Source organism: Epinephelus moara, chromosome 7, assembly GCF_006386435.1.
Source record: "Epinephelus moara isolate mb chromosome 7, YSFRI_EMoa_1.0, whole genome shotgun sequence".
In the NCBI taxonomy this organism is placed as follows: Eukaryota; Metazoa; Chordata; class Actinopteri; order Perciformes; family Serranidae; genus Epinephelus; species Epinephelus moara.
This window is the reverse complement of record NC_065512.1, coordinates 6,361,260-6,388,412: the sequence shown is the minus strand read 5'-3', so window position 1 is coordinate 6,388,412 and position 27,153 is coordinate 6,361,260. Positions and strand designations below refer to the sequence as shown.

Here is a 27,153-nt window from a genome sequence, read left to right as displayed (position 1 = left end):
TAGCATTTTGTTTTACTTGTCTTACTGCTCTGCTTCTTTGTTGTCTGATGTTAGTTTAGCTGTTTCAGTGAGTTAATTTGAGTTAGCGCACAAACTGTTGAATCAGATATAGTATGGACAAAAAAATGTAACAAAGTCTGCAAAAATCCCTGTTCCTGTTGCAGTGAGTGTTAAAATATCAGCAGCAGCTAATACTTGACCCTTTTTTCCCAGGATGCATCAGCAGGAGGCCTATTGGAGGCAGAGCTTCAGCAACAGGAAGCCATGACTGAGGATTCTCTTTCTAATGACGAATACGATTGTGTGTCACCTGATGACATTTCCCTGCCGCCACTGGCAGAGACGCCAGAGTCCTTCATGGTTCAGTCAGACGTTGAGGAAGGCTTCTGTTTCAGCTCCCACAGCGTCCACATCAACCAGTACAGCCACCAGCCAGAGCACACTGGCACTGGTGCAGTCCGACAACGGAGAGAGTCCAGCCAGAGTTGTCCAACTCCTCCGACCAGCCGTCACAGCAGTACCAGGTCTGTACCGTGAAAAATCTCAGAACAAAACAAGATTCATTTGTGTGTTTCTATAATTCTGGGAACATTTTGTCAAAAAGTATAGAGGTTCAGTACAGATCCCCCTTAATGGGTGATCTAATAGTGGCGTAGGACAAGAGGCAGGAAAAGGAAAATTTGGACATGCAACAAAGACCACTTTTAAACTCAACGTTTGTTCCTGCTGTGTGTGTTACAGGTTCAGATCAGAGTCCAGTTCATTTGCCCAGAGTCCACTGACAGTACCTCCTCCTAACATGATCACCAGCACTCTGTGCAGCATTTTGAAGACTGGAAAGACCATCGACCCCAAACCAAGCTTCCCCTCTGGATCTAACCCAGCCCACAAGAGCAACACTCCTCAGAGTTGTTCCAACAAAGACAGAGATGTCCCTGAGAAGAAGAGCCCCCCACAAACTGATCCCTTATTAAAGGAGCACAACATCCAGGACAACCAGCCTCAGAGGAGTGCAGGTACTCAGGGTAAGATCACCCAAAACGTTGATGAGACCATTCCACAGACTGGTCCCATTCACCAGCTTGCAAAGATCAATCACAGCACCACCCTGCCCCAGCCCACCTTTTGTCCTCAGCACTCTAATGGTCCAGACCCCGATCTCCACAAGGACAAGAACCCTTCACAAGACACTAGGTCCCTCAAATTTGGCACTTCCATTTGTCAGGAGAGTGACCTAAATCAGGACATGAATTCCTTCCAAACTAGGAAGGAAACATCCCCAGCTTCCAAACCCCAAAGTGTCAGTCCCACCAACACCAGCACCAGTACAGTTACCCAGCAGCCCATTTACTTCCAGTTCTCCCATTCAGACAGTCATCACAACTTTCCAAAGATTGATCCAGTCCCTAATGCTAAAGAATTTGCTCAGAGCCTCACAGACACTGTTTTTTGCAAAGACAAGAGTCAGGAGACTGGGCTCCTCAAATCCTGTGCAACTTCCATCCAACCCACCACAACCCTCTCTCAAGACACCAATCTTTCACAGTCTTACCCAGATTCTAGGAGTGGCCTTGATCAGGATGGACCTTCCTCCCAAACCAGCAAAGAAACATCCTCCATTTTCCCCCAAAACAGCAGCCTCATCACAGCCACTTCTGTCACTAAACAAACTATTTCCTGCCAACCCTCCCCTCTAGATAGTCATTGCACATTGCCAAAGGGAAGCAGCAGCCCCTTATCCCAGTGTAAGATCTTGCCACAGATTGATCGAGTCCCCCAAGTCAAAGGGTTTGCTCAGAGCCTCACAGACTCTTTTCTCCACAAAGACAAGACTCGGGACACCGGACTCCTCAAATCCTCTGCAACTTGCGTCCAAACCACCACAAGCCTCCCTCAAGATCTTTTACCGTCTTACCCAGATTCCAAGAGTGGCCTTGATCAGGATGGACCTTCCTCACAAACCAGCAAAGAAACATCCCCAGTCTTCATGCCCCAAAGCAGCAGCCTTGCCACAGCTACTACAGTCACCCAACAAAGCGTTTATTCTCAGTCCTCCCCTCCAGACAGTCATTGCACCTGGCCACAGGCTAGCGGCAATCTCAGGTCCCAGCATTTAAGCCCCTTCTCCCAGGATAGTGGGGGTCTACCTGAGGTCCATGCTCCCATTCCCCCAGAGCCAAACAGTGTCAGCAATATCAGCAAATCCAGCAGCACCATCACCAACAGTGATATATTCAGGAGCAAGCAGAGCCACCAGACAGCCTACTCCTTCCAAGAGTCCTTGACCTCCACCTGTACCCAGCAGTGTGTGCATGACTCTGGCATGACTCCCAGCAGCACCGCCATGCCTGCTGCTCCTCCTCAGCCCAAACCACAGACCCAAGCTTTGGCTCAGCAGGCTAATCTGCATGTCACACCCCTTTCCTCTCCATCCCATCTACTAACTCCAGAGCAAGATCCAAACATTTGTCAGCCCGTGGCCATCCGTGAGGAAATCAGACTTACTCCTCAGATCCAATGGCCTCCCCTTCCTGCTCCTCCTCCTCCTCCTCTTCCCCAGGGACAGGCAGAGTCTCTTCCCCAGGGAAAAGCCTCTAAACCTGGACCTCCCTGCTTCACCAGGCCCCTGTCTAGAGCTACCGTCATGGAGGGCTCTCCAGTGACACTAGAGGTGGAGGTGACGACACATCCAGAGCCCACGCTCACCTGGTGGGTAGCATATAACCAGCTCCACAATAATACACAAGATTAATTAAATTATTAACTACACAACTAACCTTGAGGCACCCTTTACACCTGCAGTAACATGACCCTGATCTTTGGGGATTGTACCCAGCTTCTTCTTTTGTGTCTGCATTAAACTGAAATACATAGTTCACTAACAGTCTCTGCAGAGCTTGCAAACAAGCTGTATTTTCCTGTCACTTTCCTGCTATCTGCTGTGCATTAGTGATGTAAATCTGCACTACAATTACTCTCCACATGGTGGTTTGTACTCCACTTTGAGGACAGCCTTATAAGTGATGAAGTGATGAAGAAATCAACCAGGACTCATGCTAATGCAGGTGTAAGGGATTGAAACATTTGTCCTGTACTCATCCACATAGTAATAATACTTAAAGGTTCTGTATCCAACTTCCAGAAAATGATTGTTATTAAGCTGCTTTCACACCTCTGCGCAGTAAGCGCCCTGACAGCCGCCTATCTGCAAGAGCGTTCTCCCAATAGGCAAATATTGGATTTCTCCGTAACGTTATCTTTTTAGCACATTAGCTAACGTTAGCTTCGATAGCAAAACAAACTGGAGGAAAGTGTTCAAAAGTCATCCTCCTTTGTAAGATTGGCTTCTTATGACATCATCCATCCACTGAGTGAGAGCATACGGGTCGGCCAGTCTGGTCCCGTTGGTCAGTGTTTACTTATTCAAGTAACACTGGCGGTCCCGGAGAGTGAGTGACCTGACATGGTGCGTTGGTAAATTCAGTCTGACGCTCTACACTAAAATGAGAGCCCTGTTGGTGGAAGAAACGCAGCGTTATATTTCTACATGAATCAATGAACAGTTAAGTTAATCACACATTCACTCCGCTCGACGCTCTGCTGCTCCATCTCCCAAGACAGAGTGTCAAGACAGCACTCTGACACTCTGAGAATGTGGCGCCCTGGATAACTGAACGGCACATTCTGACAGCGTTACAAATTTACGAACTGTCCATTTTGTGCACACCGGCACTCGAAATGGGTATTTCTGAACGCACCACTCACGTCATCTTCCTCCATTGTCTCGAACAAGCCAAAAAAAATTGCTAGTGCTAGCTAATGTCTATAGAGAATTTTTTTGCCTCCAGTTAAGCCCCGCCCACCAAAAAACATCATACTGTTTACTAACAGTAAAAGAGTCTATTACTGCTTAGACCAAACCATAGAACAATATCTAAACAGACACTCGTAAAAAAAGATGTTAACATGCTAACAGGCTTTAGAGCCATGCTTTTAAGAGGAAGTCGCACTAACATTAGCTAGCAGGTACTAACTGATGTTAGCTTGTTTGCCACACACAATTTGTATTCCAGTGGTTCGAAGTTTTCATTCATTGTTTTTGGCTCCAAATCTCAAACAAGCTGATTGGTTGATCCAACTATTTAATTCAAAATGTTACATCACCTAAACTTAGTTTGTCTCTGACCTTCGTACAAGATCATTGATGTCCAGATGTCACCATCAGTTTATAATTTAAACGTAGTTTTGGAGATGAAGTGACATTTTAAAGTGTGTGTTCATGTTTTATTGCAGTTTGATAACTATCATCGTTTTAAGTCACTGTTTGACTTTCTGACTTTCACTTAATTATTAATAACCAATAAGTTTGTGAGTTAACAGTGTGTTCTGTGATTCCTTTAATAGTTTTATTTTGTTTGTGACAGCAGTGAAACACTGAAATACAAACAGCTGCACATCACTATATCAGCTCTCCACAGAAGTAATACCCACAATTCTTTAGTCTGGCTGTCTGGTGATGCAGGCAGGTTTCCTGTAACACAACAGGACTAATACTGTGACAACAAGGCGTCTCATCATGTGCCCCAGCTGTCTGACTTCCTGTCATCATTCAGGTGTAAAGACGAAGAGGTGTCAGCCACGGGCCCGGGCCGAGCGCTGCTCTCCTGCGAGGACGAGAAACACTTCCTGTTTAACCCCGAGGCGTTGGACTCCTATGGTGGGCTGTACGAGGCCCGGGCTGCTGAACGTAAAGACAGCAGTGATAAATGGCTAGTGGCGGAAGTGTTTGACATCATCAGTGAGGACTGGCAGAGCTGGTTCGGTACGCTGTGTGTTCTGCTGTGGCTGCTCTACCTGGTTCTACTCTGATGACTCTTTTCTACTGTGGGAACTGAACCACCTGAAACCTGGAGCTCTACCAGAACCTGAACCAATGAGTCTCTGGTTCTGTGGAAGGTTCTGTCCTGTGTGTTTGGAGGGTGAGAGCAGCTGTGGGACAGAACACAAATTATTTTTCCTCTACATTTACACATCATGACGTTCAAACCTCAGCATCACTTCAGCGAAGGAGACTGACTCCAGACCAGCTGACCAGAACTCATGATGTGAAGTTACAGGTTGTTTATTGACCCTTTTAGGATTGACGTCACAATAACATCATTTCATTATCTGGAGGTGCAGCTGCCTCTCCCCCACAGGGCTGTAGGCTACATAGGAGTCTAAAATGTTGTCTTGTTGTGTTATTGGGAGCCAGAATAGAAGGAGTCATGGCTCAAAACCAGCCGCCACTGCCCGTTAACAAAAACAAAGACAACTATGGTTAAATGTGATAAGACCAAAGGACTGGACGGAGGCCATCGTCAAAAACGCTCACATGTGCAGCGCACACTTCATATCAGGTTAGGGAAAAAGTATTTCCTGTTGTAGGGATGAATAAGGTTATGTGTATTAAGGGTTATCATGTCCACCTCATCAGAAACTGGGGAGGGATTAAGAGGAATATTGGATTTCTCTGGAACGCTAACTTTTTAGCACATTAGCTAACGTTAGCTTCCATAGCAAAACAAACAAGTGTGGTCCTCCTTTGTAAGATTGGCTTCCTGTGACATCATCCATCCACTGAGTGAGAGCATACGGGTCGGCCAGTCTGGTCCCGTTGGTCAGTGTTTACTTATTCAAGTAACACTGGCGGTCCCGGAGAGTGAGTGACCTGACATGGTGCGTTGGTAAATTCAGTCTGATGCTCTACACTAAGATGAGAGCCCTGTTGGTGGAAGAAACTGAGCATAATATGTCTACACAAATTAACAGTTAAGTTAATCACACATTCACTCCGCTCGGCGCTCTGCTGCTCTGAGAGTGCGGTGCTCTGGATAAGTGAATGGTACGTTCAGACAGAGTTACGAATTTACAAAAGGTCCAGTGTGTGTCAGAGTGCACTCCGACACTCAGAATGAGTAGCCTATTTCTGAGTGCACCACTCACATCATCTTCCTCCATTGTCTAAAACAAGCCAACAGAACTTGCTAGCTGGCGCTAGCTAATGTCTGTGGAGAATTTTTTTGCCTCTAGCTAAGCCCCGCCCACCAAAAAAACCCCGCCATGTTGTTTACCAACAGTGTCCCGCAGTGGAAAATGCTGATCTGTTGTCTCTCCGTAGAATATAACTGTTAAAGTCATAATGACGTGTTTGAGCTGTGAATCATTTAAATTTAACAGGTGTACGTTTTCCCTTAAATCCCAATTTAAGACAGATTAATTCTTACTCAGAATGTCTCAGCCTCAGTCTAGTAATTTAGGGATTTCCTGATGGTTTTTGTGCATTTTTAATATTATATTAATATTAATGTCAGTGTTAGTAGATTAGATAATAAGCAAGGTGTTTGGGGGATTCATTAGGTTTTAATGCAGGTTTCAATCTTCCTCAACACTATAGGCTATATTACAGAAAATTAAGCTGTCAAAGATTAAGTAATTGTTTAAGGTGGTCTCCAGAGATAATGTCCAATTTATGTGCTCTCCACCAGTTAACTAATTGTACGTATTTATGTAGAGAATAATTGAAATATAAGACAATTAAAATGTGCAAAGGTTTTTTTTCAGGTCTCATCCTGTTTGGACTGATTTACTTTTTGTTTGTTCTTCTTTAAAATAAAGAAATGAATCAGTCGTGTGTCCGCTGTCCTGTTTGTATTTAATCATATATATCCAGTTCAGTTTAGTTCAAAAGAACCTTTTGATTTCAAAATAAACTGTTCACAGAGTCATCAGCTGCAGTCGGTGTGGTGGCAGTTTGGGAGCTTTAATCATCACCAACCAACCAGAGGTACGTGTAAACACTGTAGCTGAAGTCAGTCATACAGCAGAAATTACAGTTTGATTCAAAATTATATTTACAAACAATCAGCTGTTACACCTGAATACCACGTGATAAATAAGAGTGNGAGTCCGATCATCAGAGGGAGGAGTTGTACAGTTTAATGGCCACAGGTAAGAATGACTTCCTGTGGCGCTCAGTGGTGCATATTATAATAATAATAATATTGGGCATTTCCCCAATTCTCACAAATTGTAGCATCTATGCNGTTTGATTCAAAATTATATTTACAAACAATCAGCTGTTACACCTGAATACCACGTGATAAATAAGAGTGTGTGAGCTATAACTGCTCGCTAAAATTGGTACAATTATGTTCACAAACATTAATGACATTAATATTGGGCATTTCCCCAATTCTCACAAATTGTAGCATCTATGCAGATTAATTGTTGTTTATATTATTTGTAATAATTTCCTCGGTTATTTCTTCGAACAAGTGAGCAGAGAAAAATCAATGAGCCAGAACGTAGAGGATAAACTGAAAAAAATGCTAGTTGTACAATTCTACATTGAACAGAGCGTGAATGTACAAACCTTTACACCGTCATTTATTACATTGTATTTAATATGCACTAGAACTTATTTTTCCATGGTGGTGCAGTGGTTAGCATTGTCACCTCACAGCAAGAGGGTTCCTGGTTTGAACCCTGGAGTTCAAACCCCAGGGTGGAGGAGCCCTTGTGTGCAGAGTTTGCATGTTCTCCCTGTGTCAGCGTGGGTTTCCTCCAGGTGCTCCAGCTTCCTCCCACAGTCCAAAGACATGCAGGTTAATTGGTGACTCTAAATTGTCTGTAGGTGTGAATGTGAGTGTGAATGGTTGTCTGTCTCTATCAGCCCTGTGATAGTCTGGTGACCTGTCCAGGGTGAACCCTCCCTCTTGCCCAGTGTCAGCTGGGATAGGCTCCAGCCCCCCTCAGCGACCCCCAACAGGATAAGTGGTTATGGGAACTGAATGAAAGAATGAACATATATATTATATATTCAACTGAATCAGGCTCAATGCATACAGTTATCTTAACTAAAGCTAATTATACAATTGGAAAAGAAAACCAAAAACAAAAAAGGACAAAGCAACAACAGACCAAAAACATGTATACTTAGGGGTATCTATGTATACAAAGCTTTACAAATTTCAATTGTTTTCATTGCTTTACTTTCTTCAACCCCTGTAATGTTTCAATAGTGTGTAATTTCTATTTTCAGTTGTGTGTGGCAAAAAATAAAGATAAAATTTAAATAAAGAGGATATAAAGATTTAAAATAGAGATTCAAAATAAACTGTTCAATATCATGTCTATGATGTTCAATATCATCATTATTTTAAAAAAATATAATATGATGTCTCATCAACTTGAACTATGTGACGTCACCACGCCTTACGTCACTCCTTCGTTCACATAGCGTTTCCCTCGCAAAATGGTGGAAAAGTTAAACTCTAATTTAAGACCTGTCATACAGCAGCAGTTTACATATTTTTGTGTGTGTATTTTTGTATTCTACAGATGTCTGTTTTCTGTCTGGATCAATATAAAGTTTGTCAGAAACAAGAACAATGTTTAAATTTAATATCTGTCCGGACTGCACCGGTTCTCTCCTCCCCTCCTGTCTGCCGCGCTAACGTTAGCTAGCGCCGCCTGCAGGAAACTCAGCTAGCTAACCGTTAGCTTCGGCCGGACCAACATTTGATCATTCCGGGTGGACAGAAGACACCTGTGACATCACTGCAACACATCTTATCACCCTGCTGTTTAACAGGTAGAGAAACTATTTTAAACGTGTCCCTTAAAGTGAGTATTTTCCTAAAGTACACCAAAGGAGCTAGCTTGAAGAGCTAAAGCTAATGTTAGCTTGATGGCTAATGTGTGCCGACAGACTGCAGGAGTTCAGACCCACTGACAGCTGAGAACATCTGTATCATCAGCAGCAGCTTATTAATGACGGTCCATCCTGAGGAGTCAATACTGCTGTTAGAATCAGTGTTTTAATTTACCTTCTGTCTATATTTAAATACAGCTCATTTTCAGTTTGTTAAAGTTTGTTCATTAAGTGTTATTTATGCTAGTTTGAGTATTTATCATCGTCTCTGAGAAGTGCTTTACAAACTGTTGAAAAGTGTACATGTACCTAAAGTAGTAAAAGTACACAAGTATTTCCAGCTTCATGTAGTTAAAGTAAAACGTTTCTAAATATAAAAGGTACCTGTAATCAGTAGTTAAAGGTGTCAGATTTTGGACTATTTTGCTTCAATATCATGTCTTATATCAGACTAGTGAAAAGAAAACAACTAAAATACACATTTAGGCTTATTTTAGTTTAGATATCTGTTCTGGAAATTTATGCAAATCAGAGCATATTTAATTAGATGATGCCTCATTTATATATATATATGTATATATGTATATATAACATAACCTTTCTGATAACTAACCAGAGGCCTGTACTATGTAGCAGGATTTGGAGTTAGTGAGGTAACTTCAGGGTTAACTCTCTTCTCTTTTTACCAGGATAAATCACCATGGTAACTGATGCTGAACAGTTAACCTGCTCTGGATCAGGTTAACTTCAGACTGAGTATCAGATCACAGCCTGTCAACAGCCCGACCTCTGACCAATCACATCACTGAAGAAAAAAGTGTCCATGAACAAAAGTCTGGAGTGACAGGTAAAAAAGAGGAGCCTGTATGTTAGAGTTTCTAACAAACAGATTATTTACACATTAAACACATGATTTTAACTTATGCAAAGATTATTTTATTTTGCAGTGATAGTGTTGTTATTTTACACTCTGATTCATCACTGCAGTTCAACATAACATGAGACACCTGTGTGAGGACAACTCCTGATGAGGCTTATTATAAATGCAACATTTCAGTTAGATAGACATAATCCTCTTTACTTCAGCAGCAGAAACAGACTGATGTTACTTACGTACTTTAAAGTGTTTATGTGACATATTCAGAGGAGTTTCATCATCGTCCAATTAAACAGCAGAAAATACTCTGTACTAATGTCATGTAGACTCAGTGATACCTGCATGTTGTTTAAGTCCAGGCCTCTGAGGTCTGTACTACGAAGCAGGATTTGGGGTTAGCGAGGTAACTTCAGGGTTAACTCTGGGTTTTCAGTACTGTGAAGTCGGTTCTCTTTTTACCGGGACAAATCACCATTGCACCGGTTATCCAGACGGACAGTGTGACGGGTTAGTCACACCAGATAACAAGGAGATATCCTGGGTAAGTTGAACTGGCTTCAGGCGTCTGGCTTGACTAACCCGTCACATTGTCTGTCTGGATAACTGGTGCTACAAAGCTGGTTATCAACTAGTTCAGTCAACTCTGGGTTTTCCTATCCAGCCAGGAGCGTGTTCATGTGAAAGAAGCAGGGGTGTTAATGACGAGTGACATCATCAGAACCATGAATGAAGGAGGCTGCTTTGTAGCGCATGACATGAGACAGTATTGAAAGTGTCTGTGACTACGAGACAGTAAAAGAGTAAAAAAAAGTATAGAATATATTTTGCTGTTTAGTTGGATGATGATGTCACTACTCTGAATATGTCACACAAAACACTTTAAAGTAACACCAGACTGTTTCTGCTGCTGAAGTAAAGAGGAGGTAATGACTCATGACGTCTGTCGGACCGAGATGTTGCATTTATGATAACAGGACCTGATTAACAGTGTGTGGATTATTTTACTAATAAAATATAATCTTCTTCTCCCAGTTCTCATCACACAGGTGTCTCATGTTATTTTGAGCTGCAGTGATGAATCAGGGCGTAAAATATCAACACTGTCACTGCGGACTAAAATAAACTTTGCATAACTTAAATCCAGTACATATTTAAGTCACTTATTTGTTTCTTAACTACTTTTATTATATGTTACTTTTCCCTTGTCGTCCATCTCAGAGGGAAATATTGTACTTTTTACTGCTCTGCATTTATCTGACAGCATGGGACACTTTAATGTACTATACACACTTTACTTTAACTACTTTAAGTACTTTTACTGCAGTAAAGTTCTGAGTGCAGGACTTTAACTTTGACGCTGTGGTATGAGTACCGTTACTCCAGTAAAGTATCTTCTCTGCATCTCTCTCAGTGTTGAGCAATAAAGCGACTGACAGGTGTGACGAGTTGCATAAAATGTCTCCTTTGCTCTCCCATGATTCCCTGCAGGCTGACCAATGGCAGGCCGGCCCCGTGTGATGTCAGAGCGGTATAAAGCCCCCCGCTGCCCTGCTGCCAGCTCTGAGCAGAGTCAGCGTTCCCGGCCTGGACGCCTCGGCTGGAGGAACTGCTGTCAGGAGGAAAAAACAAAACTACAGCTCTCACTGTAGTTTTGTTTTTTTGAGTTTGGGGTTCCTTCGAGGCTCAACGTTTCTCCTTCTGGATTCTGTGACTAAACTTTCTGGATAAAGAGATTTTTGATTTCCTGACGACAGCCCTCCCCTGGGCAGCCCAGGCATCCTTGTGCACACAAGTAAGTGTCTTTAAAGTTCTCGGACGTGTTGTGACTGACGGGTGGCAGCTGACCACACACACTGACCAAACTCGATGCAGTTTTTAGGGACTTTTGGAAGTGTTGGGGGCTTTTTGCTGTGTTGAAGGTTATAATGGGACGTCTCCCAGAATAGCCCTGATAGCATCAGACTGGACCCTCAGCTGGACGCCTGATGGCTTTTTAAGGGAATCAGCAGCGGGGCTATCAGTTGCTCCTCCAGCTATGTGCCACATGGTGACTGTCAGTCAAACTGAGGTGTGGTGGAGGAGGTGGAGGTGGAGGAGGGGGTGTTATTTTTAGTGTGTGTCGTTACATTACACAGAGCTCTGCGGGGAGGAAGCGTCTCACTGAGGGACACTTCTCTGAGGCTTTTATTTTGGAGGAGAGTGAACAGCTGTTGGTCTGTCGTTAAGGTTTATTTTAGGTGTGAGTGGAGGAGCTCCGGCTCATCTGCAAAGATATAAATTAATTTGTGTCACAGGTTTGATCCTGAAGCTTTGACTTTAGTTTGTGTTGCTGGTTTTCACTTCCACCCTCATCGTCCTGCTCCCTCCTCACTGTGATCACTGTCTTCTCATCTGGAATAAAGGATTTGATTTTTCAGTGTTTTAGAAACCTGAGCCAGAAAATCTGAATATTTTTACATTTCAATGATCTTTCCTTTCAAAAGTCTGCTGAAATCAGAGCTGAGAGAGAAAAATAAATATAAAAAGTCTGTTGTTTCTCCAGAATAAACTCTCAAACTGTGAGAAACTCTGAATCATGTTCATGATGAGATGTTGACTCTGGTTTGCCAGTTTGAGACGATGATTAAAAGTTGAGTGCTAACAGGAGGTTTGAATGATGATTTGAGCCGTTGACATTAATGGGACAGTCCTGTTCATATGAGTCCTACAACTGTTTTGTATTTTTATTTTTTCAACTGAAATGCCTCTGTTGGGTTTTTGTTACATCATAAAACCTCCTTCTTTCTTATTAAACATTGTACACAAATATTTTTGTCCTTTGAGAGAGGAAGATAATTTCAGACTAAATTTAAAATAGAAAAAAAATCTATGTAAATGGAAAAATAAATAAAAAGGAAGTATCTAGTGTAAAAAACACGAGTTCAGAATTAGTTCAGAACACAGATAAAAGAAATAAAAAACAGAAAAACAGTCAGAGTGGATGATTAAAAAGGCTATAGAATAAAAAATCAGATCCTTTACTAAGTTGTTATTAACAATATTAATTAATAATAATATTAAAAGTGTAAAAACATTTCATTACAATGTAAAAGTTCATTGTGCTTAAGTAGAATTTCAGAGGTATTATGAGAAAAGTAAAGGAACAATTAATTTAAGTACTCAGAGTGCAACATTATTATACTGTGTGTATGATTATTATTGGATTGCTGAACTCCTACAAACTACAAACTACAGTTCATCATATTCAATAAGACAATCGTATGATTTGGACGTAGATGTATCGAGTTCAGAGTAACAGAAATGGAAATACTTAAGGTGAAAGTACCTCACATGAGTGCTTTAGTAAACGTATTTCCCCTGACGTTCGGTCACTTTTAGCTCACGTTTGAAACTTGTCGGCTCACGTTTTAATGACTTGATGATTTAAAATAATCTGCTGAGATGATGTTCAGTGATGATGAAGATGCAGTGGTGGAGTCATTATCACGTTAAGATTAACTGTAACCAGATCTGTTTTGACGAGGTGTTCAGGGACTCTCGGATTAATTCTACACTGAAACATGTAGCCAACACGTGGATTCTTAATTTATCAAAGGCTTTAAAGTTACACAGAGAAAATAGATTAAATCAAACCAAACGTGGTGGCGATCACAGCTGTGTCTGAAAAAAATAAAGTTGTTTAAATGTTTTCTGCTGTTTAACGCTGAGGTTGTTTGTATGTTTGTTTGTTTGTAGTTTCTGTCACCATGAAGCATCTTAAAATCCCTTAAAATGCCCTTAATTAAATCACACACACAAACATCTTAATCTAAAACAAAGTTATTGTTTTTAGGGGGTTGAATGTAAAAAAACTCTTAAAATCATCCTCATTAAAAAAAAAAAAAAAACCCCCTTAACAAATTAATGGGTTTTGAGGATATTTGACCTTCCGCTTACTTTACCCACTAATGTGGAATATTTGACAGATCCTCTGATGATCAGTTAAATGTTAGAAATGTTTTCAGTTGTAAAAATTAATTTTTTAAGGGATTCTAAATAAGTGCAATGTCATATTTAAGGTTTTTTAAAGGGCTTTTTGATTTGTAGAGAAAACAGCTTTAAATTTACAAAATGCAAATTAAGGCATTCACCTGATATTTGTTGATATTTTTTAATAGATAAATGAATAATTAATTATAATGTTTTTAAGGGTTTTGAAGGGGTAAAAACAAACTTAAGATTTACAACCCAACATTTCAAGTTGCCCTTATTTTGTCCATTTAATTAACTCCCAAAATGTTTCAATAAGATTGAAATGTTTGCATTTGCCTGAAATTTTTTTTTTTTTTTTTTTACTGGATGAATGAACAGATCATCATATATTACTTTTATCTCCACTGTTTAAGGGTTTTTTAAGGGGAAAAAAAATCATTAAAATGAACCAAAGTGTGAGAGAGCCATCCCTGAAAATGCACATTTAGTTTTTAAATTTCCAAATTAAGTAAAAAAAGAAAAATCAAAATTAAGTGTTTAAACTGCTCATTTAATCCATTAAAACACCTCAATAGAATATAGAAATTTACAGTAATTTATCTTCGAGTATTTTCATTACATCATAATTCGTGGGTAAATTGAGATCTTTTTCTATATCATAAAGTAATCTATTGGTCTAAAAAAAGTCTGAAAATATTTTCAAAATTGCAAATTTTCTTAAGCTCAAGCTGACGTATTCAGGTCTTATTTTAACGAACTTAACATTCAAAACCCAAATGTATCTCAATCATATCCATATCAGACAAACAGGAACCAGAGAATGTTTTTCATTTTGGCTTCAAAAACTTTCTTAACTTAAAAACTTAAAACAATCAATCGGTTTATTGGATAATAAACACTACCAAACATAGACGGCTGAAACCGTGAAAATAAACACTTCAAAAAAGACAAACATTAGAAATATTTTAAACATAAAACAGTTTTTACAAACAATATATGGGTCTTAAATTTGTCTTAAAGTTAAAAATCAGCCTTCAGTCTGTATTTGTGTGAATTCAGCGTCTCAGTGAGTCTCTGCACAACGTTCAGACCAGTCAGAGGTGTTTTTATATTCCGTAATAAACAGGATGTGACGCTCAGTCAGGAAGCTAACGGGCCAATCAGAGACAGTCGAGGCCAAATGGGTCCAAGTAGGTCGAAGCAGGTTCAACCAGACCAACACAAGTTCATGAAGGATCAGTAAACTCCGACACATTAGAGCAGGAAAACACCCTGATGTCACTTCGTCATATTTAATACTGACATCGTCACACTTCAGTTTGACCAGAACTTTCAAACTTCTTAATGTTTTCTTTATTGAAACTTAACCTACAGAACAAAGGAAAACAAAATGTGATCAGTTTTTGTTGAATAATAAAGATCAACAATTGTTGGTTCCAGTCTGTCAAATATTTGTATCTGCCTTTTTTTTATCTTTTTTGGCTGTAAACGGAAAATCAAAACAAAAACAAAACGAACATTTGAGATCTTGGACGTCTTTAATTCACTTTTTTAACCAAACAATTAATAAATTAGGAAAATAATCAGCAGGTCTGTAAATAATAAAACTGATAGTTATGTGTAGCCTCACAGTTGGAGCTTTAACACAAACAGATGTTTTTAACCACTTTTAAAGTTTAAACTTCAGTTTCCATCGTTCTAATTATATAATAAAATAGTCAGAATTTACCATATTATATATTATGTTTATTTGACACAGTGATTTTTACATCATTAATCACATCACTGTCACTGTCATTCTTATGTTAGAGTTATAACTATGGGTATAACTATCAATAAAGGTTTACCTTACCTTACCTTACCTTACCTTACCTCACTTCATCACATCTGATCTTATTGTATCTTACCTTATCTTGTCTTTTCTGAGCTTATCGTAACTTATGTTATCTTGCCTTACCTCACCTCACCACGTCTTATCTACCTTACCTTACCTCACCTCACCAAATCTTATCTATCTATGTATCTGTGCATTTTCTGTCTGTCTACGCTGTCACAAATGACACGCTGCTAAACTCTCTGTATCACACAGCAGTGAAGTGGGTTGGTGTTATTGAAGTGAAGTGAAGTGTTTGTGTGTGAAGTGTCTTTCCAAAGTTTTCTATTATCATTTTTGTTGAAACTGAACCTTTTGTCTAAAAAGCTTGTATATTCACTGAAACGTATTAAAATTGTAAAAAATGAAAAACAAAATTTAAACAAAATACAAAATAAAATAGAATTTATTAGTTTATGTTCTTAAATATTAACATAAATTAATGTATTTTCAATTTTTTAATGTATTGTCTGTTACTGCTCTTTTTAAAAACTTTAATATTTCTATAATTATTATTATTTATTTATTTTTTGCAAAGATTTGTTTTTGTTAACAGATACTCCAACTACAGTGCAGTTCCAAAAATCTGTCAGGTTTCCATTCCTGCAGTCATATCATTTTAAAAAGAAGTCATATTTTTTTAATAAAAACTTACTCTTGAGCTAACTTATAATATCCCATAGTTATTTTAGTATTAAAATAGTGCAAACAAACCTGCAGTAAAACTGGAACAAAAAACATTAATCTTGAATAAAATATAAACAAAGTAAAAGTAAAGTGGCCGTGCACCTTGAAGACGACCTGAAACTGAACCGGACTGTAAATCTGACACCGGCCCTCCCCAGGGGTTCAACAGGTGTTTAAATCTGGTCTCAGATCAGCTGGGGGTTCATCAGTCAGACCCTGTAACAGGTGTTCTAATCTGCTCTGAGATCAGCCGGTGGTTCATCAGTCAGACGCTGCGGAGCCTGGACGACCTCCAGGAACAGACCTCCTAAAAATAACAACCCTCCATCTTTATCACGTAGAGTTAAAGTGTCTCTGTCAGCAGGTCGACTGTCTGTCACTGACACCACTTCTGTCCCTCCACTGTCAGGCTTCATACATGTGTTTTATACATGTTTTAAATGTGATAGTAGATATTATATATAGTCAATAACTGATGTGGAGATGTGAGAGTTAAACACATTCTGATCCGCAGCGTTTGTGACACTTTACAGTGTAAAACTTGTGACTGCTGTTTCTAAAGTATGTCAAACATGTTTTTGATATTTGCTGTTACTGATCAGCTGTAAAACACCAACACATCAGTGATCAGCTTTTTTAATCATTTACCAGAAGATGTTTTGTGAATGTTAAAAGTCGTCTGAACATGATGAATTTGTGTAATTTCAAAGGACTAAAAGTGGCGCTTATGATTTAAATCAGTTGCTCTGAAGAGTTTGATCTGAGCTTTTTGATAATCTGACACTTTTTCATTCATGTACCAGATAATTATTGAGGTTTGATATCCAGCTTTATTTACAACAAATACTTTCCATTCCAACAGTCCAGCAGTTTTTCAGTCAGATTTTAGCAATACGTCCGACCTGAACAAGAGATCAGATTGTCAGTTCTTTCCTAACTGACACATTTAAACATTTTTTGATCTCCTTCGTCAGTTTAGATCAAATATAATTATTTGGTTGAGGTTCAGAAAAGATCCCGGCAGAGTGAAGTTGCTGTATCTGGTTTCAAAGACGGGTACTTTGGAGATTTCTTTCGCTGTGCTGAATGAACGTCACACAACTTCTTGTTTTGTTGCTAAACATCAAAATGTTTCTTGTTGAGCTGTTTGAGGATCATCCTGCTTCCAGATTGTACTAATCTCTTTCTGACAGACATTGCTTTCAGTTTATTTTCTCTTTCTTTTGTTCATATGTTTGGTTTTCTAGCTCTGACGTTATTATTATATTATTATTATTAGGGTTTCACGCCCAAAGGGCCCAAAGCACATAATTCCACAATGTTTGGGCTAATCATCACGAACCTTGCAAGCAACGTCTTCACACATACCAGGAACATATCCTCAAAGTTTAATTTAAATTGACAACCAGGGGGCACGACACATCCAAAAAATGGGGATAACATAAATCAGACTAGTAATCAGAAATTGATTGTCCTATCATTACAGAACTTGCAGGGTATGTTAAATAATAACGATGAGCCGTGTGTTATTTCAAAACCGGTCAATAGGGGGCGCCACCAGTTCCAAACAAGTGCAACGGCCTTTCACAAAATTTGGCCATAATCAATGAGAGTTTGTTCAAACATCAACAAACTCAGTGGACTTTTTAAATCAAGCTATTAAAACATGTCCCCAAAATGTTTTTGCAGTTTACCAAAAGGAAGCGACAGTGTTTTCAAAGAAGAGCGTGGCCCTGTAGAGATTTAAATGTAAATGAATGAGCATATGTCTGATTGTTAAAAAAACTGTTGTTGATCTTTAATACAGGCGTCGTAAACTGTCAAAGGTCTTGATTCTACCCAGCTTTCAACTTTTAAGGATCCATGCTGGCTTAAACCCCGACTATATTTATTATTATTATTATTGTTATTAGCAGGGACGTGATTTGAAGAAGTCCCTCTCGTTCCGTCTCTGACAGTGTCTCATATGTTGGAGTTTCATAAATATAATCAAATGTTGTCAGTAAACCTAAAATTCGAGGCTTTTTGTTTCCACAAAAGACTTTTTTTGTTATTAAACAAGTGAAGGTGTCAAATTTCAAAAAACACAAGCAGCTGTGCAAGAAGTTTTTTTTAAATAGAAATATTTATAAAATACGACTGCATATGTAAAAACACTAGTATGAAGCCTTTAGTGTCACAGAGGCAGAAAGCCTTGGTAGTTAAGTTGCATTGTGGGTACTGTCGATGCCAGGTTTTGATACGGAAGATTTATTTATTTATTTTTTTTTTTGAAAGGACACATTTTTTAAAGAATTTTTATAAGGAAGAACTTTTCAAATGAAAAAGAAGATATCTCTCATTCTGCTGAGTCAAGTTTGATCTTTATTTGATGATAAATCTGTGGATGACTCAGGAACCATCTGATCATCATGAATCTGATCAGACATTTGGTGGCACCTTTCTGCTCTTGACAGTTTTACAGTTTTCTGTAGACACATTTCAGGTGATACCAGAACTTATTACCAGAACTTATTTAGATGAGATACTCAGACATAAATTACAGAAACTGGAAATTCAAACATCTATTTTTTGTAAAAGTGATATCATTGTGTGATGATGCAGTTGAGAGCAGTGACTGTTTACCAGACTGAAAAACTGACATTGTGACTTTATAAAAATGTGGTGATTTCCCTCAGAGCGGCTGGTCGTCTTTGGTGAAATGAAAACTGGTCGTTGAGTCGATTTCAGAATTATAATATTTCCTTACTAATACTAATATTTCCTCTTCTTCTGTCTCGTATGACAAAATACAGAGAAAATGTTAAATGTTTATTTCCCAGCATGCTCTGGTGTCCAGTCAGCAGTATGTAGTGTTGAAGTGGCTCCTTTGGTGTTTGTTTTGGTTACTGCAGCAAAGATGGTCATAAAAATGTTAATTTCACTGTATCACTATCACTTTATTATAATTTCTCACTAAGATAATTATATTAGTGTGGTTTTTGCTTGTGTCTGTTTGATAACTGTGTATAAATAAAGAAATTACCACATATTATTATTAGATAGAATGAGTGAACTGTAGAGGCTTCAATGGAAGTAGAAAAGTTCTGTTTTTCTGTTTTAATGTTTTAGTTTCTGAGGTAAATCTTTTAAGTTTCCTGTGTTCCTGTTAATTGTTTTTTCTGACTGTTTGTTTTGCTGTCTTTGTTTGTTTATGTTCAGGGTGCCGACCAACATGTCAACACAGGCGCCGACGTTCACGCAGCCGCTGCAGAGCGTCGTGGCATTAGAGGGTAGTGCCGCGACGTTCGAGGCTCAAGTTAGTGGTAAGAAACATTTCTGACTCAACTGATGCTTCAAATCTCAGATTTTATGATGTGAAACAAACATTTTATGTTATTACTGAAAGTCTGATAGATATGCTGAAACTAGGATTAATTTACAAGCTAAATAAAATGTTGTATTTCGTCATTGTGGAGGGTTTTTATTTGTTTAAATCCTTAGAGTAAAATGAAAAGATGGCTATCACTTGTTCAGCCTAGCTTAGCACAAAGACTGGAAGCAGGGGGAAACTGTTAGCCTAGCTTAGCACAGATACTGGAAGCAGGGGGAAATTGTTAGCCTAGCTTAGCACAGAGACTAAAGGCAGGGGGAAACTGTAAGCCTAGCATAGCATAAAGACTGGAAGCAGGGGGAAACTGTTAGCCTAGCATAGCATAAAGACTGGAAGCAGGGGGAAACTGTTAGCCTAGCTTAGCACAGACACTGGAAGCAGATGGAAACTGCTTCCAGTGTCTGTGCTAAGCTTGGTTAAATGGATCTTTCCTGTACTAGACACTCAGAGATGAAACAGATACCATCCTCTGACTCTGAGGAAGAAGAGCTTCCAGATAAATGTTGAAGCATCCCGTTAATGAGGTTCTTTGGGTACTCTGACAGCAGTCCCATCTGTTTTTTCTCTCCTCCGCAGGTTCTCCAGTTCCTGAGGTGAGCTGGTTCCGTGATGGCCAGGTTCTTTCCGCCGCCGCTTTGCCCGGCGTTCAGATCTCGTTCAGCGACGGCCGCGCTGTTCTGAGGATCCCCGCTGTGACTGCCGCACACAGCGGAAGATTTTCTGTCAGGGCCACCAACGGCGCTGGACAAGCCACGAGCACCGCCGAACTCCTTGTTACAGGTGAGAGTCACAAAACAACCACAAAGAGACACAAAATAACCACAAAGAGACACATAATGACCACAAAGAGACACATAATGACCACAAAGAGACACATTATGACCACAAAGACACACAAAATGACCTCAAAGAGACACATAACAACCACAAAGAGACATATAATGACCACAAAGAGACACAAAATAACCACAAAGAGACACAAAATGACCTCAAAGAGACACATAACAACCACAAAGAGACACAAAACAACCACAAAGAGACACAAAACAACCACAAAGAGACATATAATGACCATAAAGAGACACAAAGAGACACATAATGACCACAAAGAGACACAAAATGACCACAAAGAGACAGTAAATGACCACAAAGTGACACAAAATGACCACAAAGAGACACATAACAACCACAAAGAGACACAAAATGACCACAAAAAGATACATAATGACCACAAAGAGACACATAACAACCACAAAGAGACAGTAAATGACATGACCACAAAGAGACACATAACAACCACAAAGAGACAGTAAATGACCACAAAAAGATACATAATGACCACAAAGAGACATAGAATGACCACAAAGAGACAGTAAATGACCACAAAGAGACAGTAAATGACCACAAAGAGACACAAAATGACCACAAAGAGGCAGTAAATGACCACAAAGAGACAGTAAATGATCACAAAGAGACACATAACGACCACAAAGAAACAGTAAGTGACCACAAAAAGATACATAATGACCACAAAAAGATACATAACAACCAAGAAGAGACAGTAAATGACCACAAAGAGACACATAATGACCACAACATGATGCAAATTGACTTCAAAGAGTCACAAAATGGCCGCAAAGACATAAAACAACCACAAAGAGACAGTAAATGACCACAGAGACACAAAATGACCACAAAGAGACAGTAAATGACCACAAAGAGACACATAACGACCACAAAGAAACAGTAAGTGACCACAAAAAGATACATAACAACCACAAAGAGACAGTTAATGACCACAACATGATGCAAATTGACTTCAAAGAGTCACAAAATGGCTGCAAAGACATAAAACAACCACAAAGAGACACAAAATGACCACTAAGAGACATCTAACGACTACAAAAACACAGAAAGTGTGACCAAAGTTAAGTGTTACCAAAAAGCTGTGACCATGGAATGTTTATTTATGTCAGATTAATTTTAATCTTAATATTATAGAAGCTTCATTTGTCGCTCCTGAGAGGAGTAAACATGAAATATTGTGTTTCTGAGTCTAAATTTGTCTCTCGGCTGGGGGGCGGGGCCTGTCACTTAATCCAGTGATAAAACCGATATAGATGCAGCTGTTGCAGCATAACTTTCCATAAGAGGAATCTAAACTTTATTAAGTGATTAACAAGTCGAACTTGAACCTGTGGGGATTACATGTCTGAGTCTACCGTTACAAAAAAACTCCACATGTCAACAAAAACCAGCTCGATAATGTTAAAGAGAGCTCAGGGGTCAGAGTTGATCTTTACTCATGTGTTCATCTTTACATCACACTGGTCTGTCTCTTGTGTCTGAAATGGATGTCTGTTTAATTTCCCACCTGGATTTACCTGCTGCAACCATTTTATTTTCCTGCAACGATCATAATATTAGAATAAACATGTCCTCATAAAAACCAGCCTCACGAGACGTATGTTTTGTGTCCCTGCAGCCGAGACGGCGCCTCCAAACTTCCTACAGAGACTGCAGAGCTCCTCAGTGAGACAGGGCAGCCAGGTGAGGCTGGACGTCAGAGTCTCAGGTATCCCAACACCTGTGGTGAAGTTCTACAGAGAGGGAGCCGAGATCCAGAGCTCAGCTGACTTCAGGATCCTCCAGGAGGGAGACCTGTACAGTCTGCTGATTGCTGAGGCCTTCCCAGAGGATTCTGGGACATATTCTGTGACCGCCACCAACAGCAGCGGACGAGCCACCTCCACTGCTGAGCTGTTGGTTCAGGGTGAGACATGTTTTTCTATCAAGACCCCCTCAGTATTTTTAAACATGTAAATTCAAACCACTGTACATGACATCATCAGAATGAAACATGTTTTATAATTGAGCCTTTAACAGCATCAGAACACATGATTCATTTGGATTTAGTTGTTGTTTAATAGGACTGCACAATATATTGTTTTTTTAAAATGGTTATCATGATATCAACATTACACTCAGGGATCTTTTGAGTATTTTATTTTGATCCTTGTTAACAGTTTTTCAAAAAGAATGCACATAATAAAGATTAAATAACAACAAGGCATTTAAATGAAAAGAAAACAAAAACTGTAGGCTGTAGGCTGAAGGTTGAACTTATACTTGCCCTTTTTACTGAACATATTGTCATAAATAACTTATTATTAGGTTTAGATTATACAAAAAAAGCAAAACAAAACAGATACGACAAAAACAGAAATAATATCAAAATTCTAAACCATTTCATACACTATATTAGTCATAAGAGTTTTACGTTTTTTTACCACCTTATTTTTATTTTGTATTTTATTAATTTGCAAATTGAACTATGCTTTTTCATAATTCATTGTCACACCAGATCAACAGGTTAACTCCTCTGACTCCTCTTCTTCTTCTTCTTTTTTTTTTAACACCCATTACCCAGAATTCATACTGGCTCTCTCTAATTTCAAACCACCTCTGAATACACTCGGGAAGCAAATTACTTTTTGTGCTTTATACATAATCTGTGCAGTTTTAAGATACACTAGATACACTACAACATTTTAAAGCATCTAAGTTAATAAATCAAGTGTTTGTTGATTTATAATAATAATGTGATCGAATTACAGTTCTCTTTTTTCTCTCTAGCATTAAAATTGGGTCAGTGTTGGTTTTGTATGTGTTTGTTATTTTCCTCACATCCTGCAGCTCCATTGTTTAGTATCTGGATCAGCCTAAACCCACATGGTTCTTTGTGCTACAGGTGAAGAAGCTGTACCTACTAAGAAAACTAAGACGATTGTGTCCACATCCCAGATGGCTGGGTTGGCTTCCCAAACCAGAGTTCAGAGGGTGAGACTCACTGAAAAAACACAACCAGGGTCCATCTGAGAAGAAAATTTTGTTATCTGTTGAAATTTCATGAATTAAAACTGGAACCATCAAAACCCTGCACTCAGAGTGATGTGAAATGAACTGTTGTCTCGATAACTCAGTAAACCTCAATAATTCTTGTCTGTGCTGTTCCACAAGGTTCAATCCTGGGGCCCCTGTTATTCTTCATATACAGTATATTAATGACCTCCCTGATGTCTAAATTTTTGTCTAAAATTAAATTTTAAGACGACACAAGTCTCTTTCTACTTCCTCAAAAAGGTGGATTTTAGGCAGTTCTTCACATTCTTGCAAATAACATATTTTATCTTTTATGTTTTTTTTGATTTGTAAATAGAAATAAAAAATGTGATTCTCATGTAAAGCAAAGTTACTACACAAATGTCAAAACCTGGAGATGTTCAGTCTTTTGTCTTCTCCATCATGGATTTGTTTTGTAGTTCTGTAATTTAGGATTTTTATGAAAAATATTTGTAAATCTTTGTAAAAACTGAAAAAAGTTATGTTGTCCTGTGAAATTAATGCACATTTGTGGAGGTTTTGGCCCTGTGTCATTTCACATATTGTAATTTTGTGGCTGTAAGTTGTGCTGAAATTTTGTGAATATCAATGTGAAGTTCTTGTGGTGTTCGTAAGGGAGAAACCTTGTAAATTAAATTTAAAATGAAATTATATGAAAATGATATAACAATAAATATAGTCTGAAAATAATATAAATTAATAACTTATATAAAAACTTATAAATTGAAAATTCTTTCTTTTAGTCATAAAACACAAGCTCTTATTTTGAGTATTTATTAAAACTTAATTTAAGACACATCCCTCAATATGTGTTTTTTTTCCCTTCAGAAGGTGGAGTCCAGTTTCCAAGCCACCACCATGATGGAGATGCAGGTCGAAGGAGGAATGATGACTCAGCAGTTGGCTCACAAAACCCCTCCCCGGGTTCCCCCAAAGCCGACCTCCAAGTCCCCACCGTCCTTCATCACCAAGGTGACAGGAGGACGCCAGCAGTCACCTTCACCCGTCAGACACGTGAAGGGGCCGACGCCCGCACCTGTTAGGTACGACCTCTGGCACAGAATCAGTCCTGCAGGATACTGATCCATAACCATTGTCAAAAGAATCAAGAAGAAAGATTCTAAAAAACATGATACAGAAATAAATGGATAAACTCTGTGATGTCACTGTGTTGTAACCTACATCATGTGTTGTCTGCAGACCCGTCTCCCCCACCACCAGACTGTCCTCTATCTCTCCCATCAGACCGGTCAAATCTCCCATCATGTCCAGGAAACAGGTCAGAACCTTTATCAAGAGTTAAACGTCCAGCAGACACTTCCATCATCTGTGACACGTCCACTGAAGTAAAGACAACCTTTCTTTCTTTCCGTCCTCTCACAGGTGTCCGCCTCTCCAGAGGTCCTGCCGCCCTGGAAGCAGGGAGACTACATGGCTGAAGCCAGCTACACCACTATGACCAGCATGACCAGTGTGAGCAGCGCTGCCCAGCTTCATATGGAGAAGCACTGGGAGCAGCAGGTCACCGGCAGCAGAGAGGTGAGGACACCGGAGTTCTCTGTGATGTGATGCTGCATGCAGGCTTGTTAAAATATCAGTTAGTACATCTGTTCAGAGGAAGAAAGAAACTACAGAGTGATGGTGAACTGGTCTGCTGTGGGATAAATATAATTTCAAAGCTAAAAAAACTAAATGGAAATCTAATAAAAAAAAATAATTTTCTGAATAGTTTTGTGTTGTAAAAATAAGCAACACAAGTGCAAATCTACATCTGCAAATTTTCAACATTAAGATTTGCTCTTTTGAAAGTCAAGGTTTCAAAACTTTTTTTCCCCAACACATGCACATCAGTTTTCAGACATTTACAACATTTAAAAACTGGAAAACAAACTAAATACATCAGGAGGAAACTGACGAATGTGAAACTCTGAACACGTGTTTGAGAAACACTGTAAAAAGGCTGCTGCAGTTGCGACGAAGGAAAGCTCAAATACAAAACTGGGTTTTAGGAGAATTTTTTTCAGCCTTCAAAACTTAGTTTCAATCCTGCAAAAGCTTTTTTATTAGATTTCAAGCTTTCAAGCGTCAGTGAGTTTCAATCTTTTGAATTTAGTTTTTTCAGTTTAAAAATACGACATTATATTTATCCCACAGTCTTATGGCAAATGAGTGTGACTGTGTTTTTGAGCTTGACTTGTTCCTGCAGATTGGATAAAGGGAAATTCCACTGTTCAGAATAATGGAATTCTCCTTTAGATGTGAATAAGCTGATTGTCAGTGAATGCATCATGAGTAATGTGAATGAAATGACTCAGTGGCTCAGCTCTGCCTGTGTGTTGTATGAACATGTGTTAATGTGTTGATGTGCTGTGAACGTGTCAGGACGAGCATGTTTACCAGGACGATAAGAGTGTCGCCGTGGCGACTGTGGTGGCTGCTGTGGATCAGGCTCGCAGCCGAGGGCCGTCTGAGGCCGCTGTGTCGGGAGAGCAGGTAGACCACCACCACCACCACCACCACCACCACCACCAGTCTGCTGCCTCCATCACCTCCACCTGCTGCTCAAATCACCACTTCATTCCTCTTTCTTCACTCTTTCTTTATTATTTTAATTTCTTCATGTCTCAGCAGCTGATGTTGATTTTACTGAGCACCTGATGAACCTCTGTCCCTTTAACAGTCCATTCACCTGTCCTCTACTTAGGACCACAACACATGTTCAGCTCCGCTTGTGGCAGAACAGCAAATTAAAAACTCCCACATTACAGTATTATTACAATACTTAAGTCATGATACGATATGATACACAAATCGTGATATGATATCATGATATTTAAATCACAATATGATATTATCACAATACCTTGGTCACAATATGATATTATCACAATAGTTTAGTCACGATACAATATCATGATGCACAAGTTGCGATATATTGTCATAATACTTAAGTCATGATATGATATTATCAAGGTACTAAAGTCACAATGATATTATCCTGATACTTAAGTCATGATACAATATCACAATACTTAAGTCACAATATGATATCATTGAGATAACTTAGTCATGATATGATATTATCACGAAACGTAAATCACAATACAATATTATCCTGATACTTAAGTCACGATACAATATTATCAAGATACTTAAGTCATGATATGATATATTATGATACCTAAGTCACAGTGAGTGGTGTAGTGGAGGGTATACTGGGTATACCCACCTCTTTTTCTGGCAGTTTACCCACCTATCAGCCAAATAGCCACTAAAGTTTATAAGAGAATATACTCACTTCTTCCTTAGTAACCCATTCAGTAGTCCACCCACCTCTTCAACTACCACCATCAACTGCCACTAGATCACTGGTCATGATACATTATTACTACAGTAAATTCAGTAAATGCCAAAATTCAGATGTTTTTTTCCATTGCTGATCTTTAGGAAATTTGGTTCAAATCTGTGGTAATTTAGACGGAAAACTTGATTATTGTGGTGGAGTTTGTTTCTGTACTCAGACAGCTTTACAATCTGTGCAGCATACAACACTGTCTCTCCACAGATTAAAGATTCATAAACCTCTGTAAATTAACCTTTATGATGTGTGAATGTCTCTGACCTGCATCATGAGTATGTCCTCTTCTTCTTCTTCTTCTTCTTCTTTACTGCTGTTTGTAATGAAACCACAGGAAAGAGTCAAATCTTCTCTTTGCATCACGAGCTGCATGTTTCACTCTTAATGTTGCATGATGTGTGGCATCATGGGTTCA

General features: G+C 39.1%; 3 protein-coding genes across 3 annotated transcripts in view; 2 read left to right on the top strand and 1 right to left on the bottom strand.

Moving 5' to 3' along the window:
- The window catches only part of ccdc141 (coiled-coil domain containing 141), a 36,501-nt gene extending 31,622 nt beyond the window's left edge, over positions 1-4,879 (top strand). The window contains exons 25-27 of the mRNA XM_050048844.1: positions 214-524; positions 742-2,709; positions 4,614-4,879. Of these exons, the coding sequence (XP_049904801.1) occupies positions 214-524; positions 742-2,709; positions 4,614-4,869 (2,535 nt within the window). The 3' untranslated portion in view covers positions 4,870-4,879. The remainder of the gene's footprint in view (positions 1-213; positions 525-741; positions 2,710-4,613) is intronic.
- Positions 2,776-27,153, bottom strand: part of tgfbr2l (transforming growth factor beta receptor-like) — a 397,772-nt gene continuing 373,394 nt past the window's right edge. Inside the window, exon 9 of the mRNA XM_050048848.1 lies at positions 2,776-3,512. The gene's annotated coding sequence lies outside the window, so the exon portion shown is untranslated. The remainder of the gene's footprint in view (positions 3,513-27,153) is intronic.
- LOC126393462 (titin-like) overlaps positions 11,141-27,153 on the top strand; it is a gene marked incomplete at its 3' end in the record, with an annotated part of 160,915 nt that continues 144,902 nt past the window's right edge. The window contains exons 1-9 of the mRNA XM_050049647.1: positions 11,141-11,364; positions 19,306-19,409; positions 20,054-20,257; positions 21,963-22,259; positions 23,229-23,317; positions 24,209-24,423; positions 24,581-24,659; positions 24,764-24,919; positions 25,763-25,873. Of these exons, the coding sequence (XP_049905604.1) occupies positions 19,319-19,409; positions 20,054-20,257; positions 21,963-22,259; positions 23,229-23,317; positions 24,209-24,423; positions 24,581-24,659; positions 24,764-24,919; positions 25,763-25,873 (1,242 nt within the window). The remainder of the gene's footprint in view (positions 11,365-19,305; positions 19,410-20,053; positions 20,258-21,962; positions 22,260-23,228; positions 23,318-24,208; positions 24,424-24,580; positions 24,660-24,763; positions 24,920-25,762; positions 25,874-27,153) is intronic.